An 11651-nucleotide genomic window follows, 5' to 3' on the forward strand; every position below is an offset into this window, starting at 1 on the left:
TACATCACTGCTTCACCAAACCACTTTTGTTAAAGCGACTCTGCACGATCACATTTTCACACAGATTTCAGCCGTTGATGCTTTTAACCCTAGAGGTACAGGTTGGTACTGCATCATTAAAAAGAACTGTAGTCGTGCAAAGTACCTGCAGTTTAAAATCCTACATCGATAGTACCATATGTATTTTGTTCATTCCACATAGGTCATGGACCAGTGGACCTCGTTGTTGCCTTACTAGATGAGATGCGTTAGAGTCCTGTGATTTAAATAATACTACTAATAAAAACAAACCAAACAACAACAGTTATTTTCTATCAAAGTTTAACAACAAACATCTTCCTGAGACACTTCTGTCCTGGACCAGTGTCCTTTTAAAGACAGGGAGCGTGTTACAGCGTGTTACAGTGTGTTACAGTGTAGTGACCAATAGAGAGCCAGCAGCTGACCACAGGCCTAATGCTGTTTACTGACCTCATGTCACTTCCTGTAAAACCTCAGCCCTGATCAATACTGGAAACACAGAGCAACCAGGAGAACATGGAGCAGATGGAGCTCCACCTCCTCCTCTCTGCCTCTGCATCAAACACACACACACACACACACAGATGCAGTGTGCAGACCCACTCTGGCATGGCACAGCCATTCCAGCTGAGTGTGTTAAGATGTCCATTAGTCCATCAGAAGGAGTGTAAAGATCCAGCAACACATTAAGATCAGAGAAACTTGAACCACGTCAGCTCAGATGTCACCAGTAGAGGGCAGTGTTGGCCCAAAACTTTACAGTCATACTCTTTCGTTACATGTTTAAACTCATTCAAAACACCTCATAACCTCCAGGACCACGTGGAGCTCCATGGTGGACTAAGTTGGACCAGCGTGAGTCAAGACTTTCACTAGAACAGCTGAACCATCCGAGGTTCAGGTCCAGTCTAGGTTTGGTCCAAACTCGATCTTTGTTTTGGTTCTTTCTTCTTGCTGTGTTTTTAACATGACTGGAGAATTATTATTATTGTGGTTTTGGTCAAAATAAGTACAAGAATGACGTGGCAAAAACAAAAACTGACGTCAACGGACAAACGTGTCATTTAAAGATTAGATAAACAACATTATTTGTTAACTACAGTGCTATGTTGGACTGCAGCTGCATTATATCATCTCCTAGTGAGCTGCTGCCCTCTAGTGCTTCGTTGTGGTAACTGTGGTTTTAAAAGGAATGATTTTTTTATTAAAGGATGGTGGTTTTGTTTTGTCAGTTTCGTCCCCGGTCGAAAGATTCTGGTGAAACAGGAAGCAGGAAACTTCCTCCAGCTCCACGTCATTATTCATTCTGACGTCATTGATTTTTTAAAACTAGAATATAATAAAAATGTATGCACACATGCTCCACAGTGCATTTAAATCCCCCCAGTGGACACCAGTGTTACTGCAACAAGAATCCCTAAAAACAATTGTCCTACAGGCCACAATAATAAACCGTAAATATTCTGTATCATATTTTAGTGTTATTTCTCGGTACAGACGTTTTAAATCCAGACTAACAACTCGGTGTGTTTCTGTGTTTGTGCTTTTATTTATTTAACCTGGGAAAGAGCCTCATCGCAGACGTTTCACTCACATTTTCTTCTACAACACCTTTGGCAGCGCAGCTACGGTTTGCTAAAGCAAAGTACGTAAATCCTGCACACGGTACGTTTTCGTCAGTTGTCGACTTGACACAGATGTGACGTAGATGTTGAGATATTCTTACTGCAGATTGACCTGTCAGGCTAATGCTCTGGAGTTACAGACGTGACTCTTGTTCTAGCCCCGATTCTCTGATCAAACACATCACTCATAATGGCTGTTCTGTCGTAGGTTTGAACACGCCAGGCCCAGAATATTGGAGAACTCCATTTTTATTGTGCCCCCCCACCCCCCAACACACACACACACACACAGAGAGAGCCCTACTGGACACTGTCGCTGAGTGAGCAGTATTGATTTGTATACGGTGCATCATAACACTGTTCAGAGGCCGGTGATACGACGTCTGTCTGTCAGCTGACGACACTAAACACTGATCTGGAGTCAGAAATCTGACCCCAGAGAAACCACGATAGTGTTGTTTCAACAGAAAAGCACGATCAGATAATGGCATCATATCATATAACGCCCACTATCACGCACCCCCCCTAACCCCCCCCATACACACACACACGAAGGACTTGTTTTACTTGCGGTCTTTAATTCATCGAACTGTTGATCGTGTTGTGTCTGTGCAGCAGAGAATCGATGACTCCCGCGGTCTTTGGTTTCTTACCGGAGATCGACAGCAGCAGCAGCAGCGGCAGCATCACCGCGCTCATCAGCTGAACAGCGCCACAGCTTCTCTCCAGCTCCGGCATCTTCTCTCCTCCTCGTCTGGTCTATATATTTATGTGTTTAAAGAAAAACGGGCGATGTCTACAGAAAGAACAATCAGCAAAGAATTCCACGACAGAATATTATCGACTCGATCTTGGTGTGAGCGATGGAAATGCTAACAACTGGTGTTTGTTTTTAGAGGCAGGGCATGGCTGGCAGTGTCTTTAGCCGTGTGGTGTTGTTCTCATGGCTGACGGTAGATGGCAGAGAAGAGACAGGACCTTCGCACAGGATAGATGGAAAATATACATTAAATACATATATACATAAATATATATTTAAATCCTATCGAGTAAATATATAATCATTTTTGAACCATCGGAGAGTCTGTATTGTGGAATTGAATATTTTATTTATATATCTATGTATATCTATACATACATATACATGTACTTTATATAGGGGTTTAATGTCATAATAATCATTTAATCCACACACACACAGAGACACATATATACAGATATATATTAGTTTTCTATGTGCAGTCCGTGTCTCTACACCATAGTTTGAACACATCTGTTTGGTTCATCTTTGAACCACCTGGTCAGATCAATATCTGACCAGGTCAAAGGGACGGTTGACAAATGGACAACGAACATGAGGAATATGTTGTGTTTTAGTTTAACATCAAATGAAACACAGAGTCTCATCTTGAAGAGAGTTCAAACCTGAGAAGACGCCTGACGTCCTTCAGCTGTTGAGCCTCTGGTGGCCCTGTGTGGCCCTCTGGTGGCCCTGTGTGGCCCTGCATGAAGATATTGACATTTAAACCCTATTTTCTCACATCACTTGTTTTTAACTGTAGACTAATTCCTGGGTCGTTTACTTGAGCTCTCGTAAAGCTGAAGCTAACTCTTTAATACGCTAATGCTGTGCTAATGTCATAAATATGAACCTGTGACACACACACACACACACACACAGACAGAGAGAGAGAGAGATCTGTGTCAAATATACACTGTCAGAAGAATCGTTGTCTGATTTTCACCTCTTCCTGTGGCTGGAGTTACAATACAAGTGTCCAAGTACTGTGTGTACTCTGTGTGTATGTACTGTGTGTACTCTGTGTGTATGTACTGTGTGTACTCTGTGTGTATGTACTGTGTGGATTGTTCATGTAAATCTAAATATTCTAAAGCGCTTTTTGTTCGTTTTTGTCAGTTTTCAATTTTGAATAAAATACAACGTCTTTGACCTCAAAGTCGTGGTCCATTGAAGTTGTTGTGGAGGAGATGACGTCATCATCAAGGATCATACAGTGTGGGGGCAGTGAGGAGCTGAGGGTGGAGAAAATCTACTCTGACTCTGGGATCAAGAACTTTTAGGAAAAAACAAGAACCAGTTTTCTTATGTTATTTTGACCAGTAAATGACACAAAGTTCAAATTACAACAGAAAAATCTAACACATACATTTCTAAAAAGAGTCCCTAAATTTATGAGAAATGTGCAAGAAAAGACAAAATTTTGAAAAATAATTTTACAACTATTTTTGTCAAAATGTTTAGATTTTTACCAAAAAAATGACTCAAAAAGTTCAAATTTTGACATTCTAACAAATGAATTTTTAAAAAATGTTCTCTAGATGCCCTCATTTTATAAGAAAGTAAAATACTTTTTGGAGTTTTTTTAGGACATAATCTTGCATTTTAAGGCATTTCTGGGACTTTTTATTTTTTTGCAAAAATCACCCAAAACACACCTTACTATAGCCTTACCATCGTGAAAAAATCCATAAAAATAAAAACTCCCCGAAATGCACTAAAATGCAAGAACATGTCCTAAAACATGCTGCCAAGTGAATATTTTGTGTTATATGTATAAATATGTGCCTCTACAGTGAGTCATCTTCTCTTCTTCTCTTGATTTCATGTCACTTCCCTGAATCAGGAAACAACTAAGCTGAGGATCGACAACAAAGACGACTGACGATCCTCCAGGTGAGCTCCAACATCCACTGACGCCCCCGTGACGCCAGCTTCACTAAGTTGAACTGAAAGCCTGATTGAGAGCAGTGTGTTCTCCTGCCCCCCCCCCCCTCATCTCGTGTACAACGCACGTCCTGTCCCTCTCTTTTGACACCGCAGACTCTTTGATCATTCGTGATTGTACTGCACTGCAGAGAACCGCTGAGCACCAGAGTGGGACGAGATGTCTTTGTCAGAGTTAGTGTTTTTGAAATTCAATTTACTTGGTTGTGATTGATGTGTATTGGGGGTGGGAGGTGAGGGGGGGTGAGGGGGTGTATTTTGATGTTGGGTTTTATGCTGTTTTGTGTTACAGTAACATAAACATGTAAATATATGTGTCGTATTTATTGTGTATAACATATATTTAAATTTGTGACTAAAGAAAGAATAAAAACATCTGCATCACCTCAATGGTCCACTAGGGGGTGTGGACTCCCTCTTGAAGACCTGTTCTGCCTGTAAAAACACATATAGACAAGTGGTTAAAATTCATCTTTGTTTTTGCTGATTGGATGCAGTATTTCTTCCATGATGAAGTATTTACTTTGTAATAGTTACACATTTGTCAGGGTTTATTTTTCCACAGAAGACGTGAGAAGAAACAAATGTTTTTGTTGAGTCCAATTGTATTAAAGAATGATTTTATTGTTAAAATAATAAATCACAGGTGAGTTTCTTTCTTTTCTAAGGACAGATTTCATTTTGAATTTTCTTTTAGATTTGGGAACAAAAAAAACATTGAACAGAATGGACCAAAACTGTCGGGAAGTTTCAAGGTTTTATTCAAGTTTGTTTAAAAGTGAAATCTTTGCTCCAATTTTATAAAACCTTTCAAATGAATCGTTGCTTTTCATTTTGATCCAAGAAAAAAACTGAAATAAAAGCCTTCGCACAGACACCTTTAAACTGGGGTCGGACTTTTGGTTTGAAGTAATCACAACTTTCTGTCTGTGGACAGAGCTGTGGACAGAGCTGTGGACAGAGCTGTGGACAGGTCTGTGGACAGAGCTGTGGACAAAGCTGTGGACAGGTCTGTGGACAGGTCTGTGGACAGGTCTGTTACCTGTGAGCGGGCGGCTGTGGTTAAAGGCACAGATGTTGTTGATCTTGTCCAACAAATGTTGTTCTTTTGATAGACATTAATTATTATCTCTCTCTCTCTCTCTCTCTCCCCCTCACTCTCTCTCTCTCTCTCTCTCAGGCCAAAGCAGCTACAAACCTTATCAAACATTCCATCTGATCAACCTATGAATAATGAACACAGTTTGTGTGTTTGTGTGTGTGTGTGTGTGACTGGAGCAGGCGGAGGCCGTGAGTGTGTCAGGATTAATGTCTTATGATAATGAGAACAAACAAATGTTTGATAGTGGAACAGGAAGCCCTGCAGATATCTGCAGTGGAGCACAATCAAGGGGGGGGGCAGAGAGAGAGAGGGGGAGAGAGAGAGGCTTCTTTACACACACATACCCATGTCTCAGTCGTGTTGACAGAGCCCTCAGTGACACAATAACAACAACGTGTCTTTAAACAACATGAATGTAAAAACACTGCCAAGTTCCTGACCAATCAGCATCAATCTTTTACCCAACAAAAAATCTAGTCTGATTTAAATGCTCTTCTCCTCCTTCTTCTTCTTCTTTTTCTTCTCCTTCTTCTTCTTTTTCTTCTCCTTCTTCTTCTTCTTTTTCTTCTCCTTCTTCTTCCTCTTCTCAGATCAGAGCTCAGATCAGAGTTTGAGGCTCAATATTTGTTGAAAGAATACTTTTTGGAAAAAACCTTTCTGCAAAACTGCACAGATAAGAGAGTGTGGGAGAGGGGGAGGGACGGAGGGTGGAGGGACGGAGGGGGGGAGGGACGGAGTGGGGGGGGGGAGTGTTTGGGAGACCATAAATCCCATTCATTTCCCTTATTCCCTCCATTACAGCTGGAAAAGTCAAATGTCATGGAGATGTTACTCACCGCCGTGACCAGAGTCAGTGTTGACCAGAGTCAGTGGTGGCCAGAGCCAGTGGGGACCAGAGTCAGTGGGGACCAGAGTCAGTGGTGGCCAGAGCCAGTGGGGACCAGAGTCAGTGGTGACCAGAGTCAGTGGTGACCAGCGTCAGTGTTGACCAGAGTCAGTGGGGACCAGAGTCAGTGGTGGCCAGAGCCAGTGGGGACCAGAGTCAGTGGTGGCCAGAGCCAGTGGGGACCAGAGTCAGTGGGGACCAGAGTCAGTGGTGACCAGAGTCAGTGTTGACCAGAGTCAGTGTGTGACCAGAGTCAGTGTTGACCAGAGTCAGTGTTGACCAGAGTCAGTGTGTGACCAGAGTCAGTGTTGACCAGAGTCAGTGGTGATGTTCTGAGGGAAACACAAAGTTTTTATAAGGAACAAATGTGAAATATTTAAATACTGTGTGTGTGTGTGTGTGTGTGTGTGTGTGTCAATACATTTTACAGCAGTTACTGAAGGAGCCTTAGAGACGGCTGGTGTGAACGGAACATTTAAAATGAAACAGATGTTTCTTCTTCTTCTTCTCTTCATTAAAGCCAGCACCTTGTTTACTCTGTGCGTCTGTACTTGTCATTGAGACAGACATTACTTTCATCTGACCCCGTGCATCATCAAGCCTGGCACAGTCAGGTCATTACTGAGAGAAATAACTGCTGCAGAATTTCATGCAGCATTAACAATCTGTCTGAGACGTGACGCCGCGCAGCAGCTCCTTCTCTCACTGATCCAGGCGGCGAAACGTCTGAACGGACGGCAGAGGTCGACCAATGGCGTCCAGAGATCTTCTGTACTGTACCGTGTACAGCTACTACTACTAAAATTAATAAAAATAATTAACCAACTAATGAGTCTTAGATGTGTACAGCTACTACTACTAATATTAATAATAATAATTAACCAACTAATGAGTCTTAGATGGCCGATGAATGAGACGGAGATTCATTGATTGATTGATTGATCGTATTTTAAAACCTGAATATTCACGCTTCGCTCCACTGAGTTCATGAACTCAGCGCCGTCTCAGATCCGTCAACGCTCTGGTGCCAACGTGGGTTCTTTTCACACTTCGAGCAGGTTGAGTAATGAGCAGGTTTTTCATGAACGTTTACTTGTGAGGTAAATACGGGCAGTGACATCATCATTAGCAACAAGCCAGTGTTGACGGAGGATGAAATGTCACTGCTTTCACACAAACAAGATGACGGTAATTCATCATCAACGGCGTCCTTGTCCTCGTGAAGGTCAAATCATCCCGTAAACAAAGCAGAGGACATTTGACAAGACAATTCATTTCACTTTTATATAAAAGGCAAGAGGAGAAAGTAAAACCACAGAAGGAACACCAGGAAGTACAGGCAGGTTTCAGCCAACAGATGGCACTAGCACGCCGCCTCTCCTCGCCCTGCTTCCAGTTAACAGCTACAGATAGAAGGATGGAGAGAAAAGAGGTGAAATGATCTCAAACCCGACACTGGGAGACACCGTCGGAGACGACACTCAGAGGTGAAAAGATTGTGAGAGCGACAATGAAAATCAGTGTGCTGTTGCAGTAAAAGCCCAATTTAACAGGCAGAGTAATTGATTTAGAAAAGCTGTGCTAAACCTGGGCCCACCTCTCAGGCAGGAGGTCGGAACTAATCCTCCGACAGCAGTGGGAAGGAAGGAACCATTTTACACAGCGCTCTTCCTGGATTCTGTGAGTGTTTTAATCTCCAACTCTAACAATGTTCCTTCATTTCTGCTGGATCTGTACCATGACCACGGAGTCAATATTCAAGTACACATTCATTTGTTTGCTTTTAGTGGTGGCCACTGGATACAGGTTTTTCTCACCCTCCCCACCTCTGCACACAGAGAGATAAAACAAGCAGCCCTTGTTACACGCACACCACCACGAGGCGTCCAACGTCGTCCAACGCCGTCCACCCAACCGCCCGTAGCAGCAGAGCTCAGACAAACGCAGACTTCATTCCAAGGAAAACAAGCGCAGGCTCCACGTCTGGCAGTGGTTCAGGTACGAACGCCAAACAAGTATCAGCACAGAAGGTAACAGTACATGGAATTGATGTCACGATTTCAGACGCCACCCGTTAGAAATGGAAGAGTGCTTGAAACTCAAACGCACAACCGGGCGGCGCCACATAGTGGAAAGAAAGTGGCCAAACAACCGGCCCTGGATCAAAGGGGTCTGGCGTTTTCTATTTCACTACAGGACGACGTCACGTCTGCAGGAACACAGCGGCTTCAGTGAGTGGACGACAATCTAAACCTGCAGGAGAATTTTCATTTTCACCATTTGATTTCTTATTAGGCGGCTAGACTTCATTTTGGTGTTTTAATTTATTACCTGTGTGACATCATGTAAATAAAGGCACTTTATTTGCTGTGAGATGTTTGTGTCACTGCTTAAAAAGTGTTCAATAAGTATAGTTTTGATAAATTAATTTAGTTGTGATTTCAACCTTTGACATGAATGTTTAAAAACAAGATTATTTTAATGTAGTATAAATAATAATGTTTTAATAAGTGTTAATTCAAGGCTAAAACATCCAGATAGATATGGTGGGTCGTATCGACCAGGTCTGTCTGAGGATAATACTTTGTTTGATTTTTATTTTTAAATGTTTGAATCTAAAGATTAATGATAAAAAGACACTGTGATATTTAAATTAGACCAAAATAATCAACTTCCATTTACAGCTCCAGTCTACTCTAAATTAGACCAACATAATCAACTTCCATTTACAGCTCCAGTTTGGTCTGAACAAACAAGTCAATATAAATTATTATTAAATAAAGATCTTTAATTTATTACAATTTACTCCCACAGGATGAAAAGTATTTCCTAAATAAAAAAATGTCAATATGAATCAGTCACTCAGTCAAGTTAGTTTCCTTTAAATATTTGACCAAGATTTATCTTTTGTTTTGTCTTTTCTGTTTTCATATTTCTGACACCAAACACAACTTGACCTTAACTTTTCATGGTGCCATTAAAAGTCTCCATTATTATATATTCAAGAATGTGTGGAAGTGTTTGAAGTCAGCAGAGTCTCATTCCAATGGTAAAGGTAAAGCGTTTTTCTAGAACATTTGCATTTCTTAAGAAATTTACATTTGTTTTCAAGTGGTGCGTTCATGTTCCCAGGGAAAGGAGACCTTCAGTAAATGACCCGGGTGGAACAGAAGCCCCTTCTCCCCAGTTGCCCCACGGCTACAGATGCAGAGACAACTGTACGAACTACGAGGAGGAAACACATCAGGACTTTAAAATAATAAGTACGAATCTGAGCCCGTTCACCTCCGCAGGAGGAGCAAGGATCTTTGTAACTGGGTTTTGATTGGTTACTGCTAACACACACACACACACACACACACACACACACACACACACACACAGAACTAGAAGTGAGCTGCTGAAGTAGTTTTGGTTTGCGTGGACGGTCTGCTCCGTGTGGTCAGGTGTTGAAGCTCATCTGGACTCAGATGTTGGTCTAGTCAAACCAGTCCATCCCACTGTCCAGGACCAACATGGAGCAGAGCAGAACCAGAAAATCCAGGCCACGTACAGGTGAAAACAAAACAACAATCACTTTGAGGTCAAACCATCCCAGGAGTTTGGAAATACTTGGTCAAGTTTCAAAAGGTCACCACTGTGACCTGTTGTCTTGACTTTGTTGTTAGTCATATTTCAGTCCAGCACAAAGACAGATCCAGCCTCGTCCACAGACAGAGATAGAGCAGATAGACTGGTTATCACAGCATTTGGAGCTCATTTCTCTGAGTTCATCCATTGGAGAGTGTGGAAGAACACGGCGGGGGGGGGGGTGGGGGGGGGGGAGTGTATAGCAAAGTGGCATATGCATCTGTGGTTTTAATAATGACAATTTAATGACTGTGGTAATGACGATCTAATTTGATGATGGCGTCGTCTCTGCCCCCCAGGAGTCATTTTTTTGTTCGACTCCTTGTGCTTTACTACAAAGGTTCCGTATCTATCATCGCCTCTCGTTTTCACATCGTCTGTTTGTAATGACATCTAACGGCATTTTTCAAACGTGCAGCACGGTCTAAGCTGCCGCCGACTGAACTCCCTGTGGTCACCACAGAAGCTGAGCTGTCGCAGATGGACGGACAGAAAAGGGAACGACGTCGGGCAAACTTCATACAACAGCTAGAGCTGAGTCGGGACCCGGTGACTCAGTAAAGTTTCAGGTCATTCAACAGATTCACAGGTCACTACACTGCTGTTCTCACAGCCACCTGTAGGACATTGAACCAATCAACCTGACGCCAGCAGAAAACCTGCCTTTAATCTTTTATACTTAATCATATTTTAACCCAATTAAGCTGAAAAACAGACACATTTATCACTCTGTGTAATTTACATATTCACACCAATCTTGATCAACTCTCCAAGACAGCTGCACTTTTCTGTCTAACGCTTACAAATGGCACCAACCTGTGGTCAGGCTGAAGTACAGAGGTCAATCCCAGCAGACGTGGGGGGGGTGTGCGCCGGGGCCTCATGTGGCTCAACATAATGTTTGGCTCCAAAACCAAAACCTCCGACTCCAGACTGGAAACACCTGCTTCAAAGATCCTTTGGTTTAGTTGTAGAGGGACCGTTTGTCTCGGAGCTGTTAACCAATGAGAAGTCAGCGTTTCAGCCGCTGACAGTCCACACCTGTCTGTGAAAAGGCTTTTCTCTGATTTGTTGTTTTACGATACTGCAGTAATTCATCTGTAGCTGTAGTCTACTCCAGACTGAAAATGAAGAGAAATCTTTTTTGAAGATTTAATGAGCCGTTATATTTTAAATGGGAAAATAAAAACGTATGCAGATTGCAGAGCGTAAAGGAAATTACAGACCTCTTGACAATCACATTTACTCTCCTGAGTGGAATTGGTCACAAATAAATTGCTCCGTCAGTCTCTGTCTGACACAGGAAAATCCACTCTTTGTTTCTCTGATTTCTTCTGCTCCCTGTGACCCAGAACTCTAGTTTCTAAAAGGAAATTATATTCTGCAACTCTAGATAATGAGAAATGGGACGGGGAAGAAAAGGGTGAACCCTCGTTTAGCTCTGGGTTGTAATCAAACTGATGCAGCAGAAACCACAGCACACTGGACCGACCGTCGTTAGCAGTTTGACTTTGGTCAAACGTCATCAACTGTAAGGTAAACAAAGCAACACTTTGGTTGAAGAGAAAGAAATCAACTGACACGAGTCAGTTTACAGGTGAATGAATGGACAAGTGGGACCTGATGAGTCATCAAAGTGGT

General features: G+C 42.3%; 1 protein-coding gene across 7 annotated transcripts in view; it reads right to left on the reverse strand.

The window, feature by feature from the left end:
• The window catches only part of scn2b (sodium channel, voltage-gated, type II, beta), a 24307-nt gene that overhangs the window by 4595 nt on the left and 8061 nt on the right, over nucleotides 1–11651 (reverse strand). For 4 of the 7 annotated variants that reach the window (XR_521426.3, XM_017031978.2, XM_025054802.1 and 1 more), the window contains 3 exons: nucleotides 4778–4827; nucleotides 3072–3148; nucleotides 2300–2624 (listed from right to left, as the gene is read on the reverse strand). Coding sequence is in view for 6 of the 7 variants with exons in the window: in XM_017031978.2 (XP_016887467.1) it covers nucleotides 2300–2384 (85 nt within the window). In the remaining variant the exon portion in view is untranslated. Of the gene's footprint in view, nucleotides 1–2299; nucleotides 2625–3071; nucleotides 3149–3598; nucleotides 3722–4777; nucleotides 4828–6330; nucleotides 6353–11651 lie in introns of those variants that run through there. The other 3 variants (XM_025054806.1, XM_025054803.1, XM_025054805.1) reach the window with 3 other exon arrangements.

Source organism: Cynoglossus semilaevis, chromosome 4 (genome assembly GCF_000523025.1).
Source record: "Cynoglossus semilaevis isolate Cse_v1.0 chromosome 4, Cse_v1.0, whole genome shotgun sequence".
Taxonomy (NCBI): Eukaryota; Metazoa; Chordata; class Actinopteri; order Pleuronectiformes; family Cynoglossidae; genus Cynoglossus; species Cynoglossus semilaevis.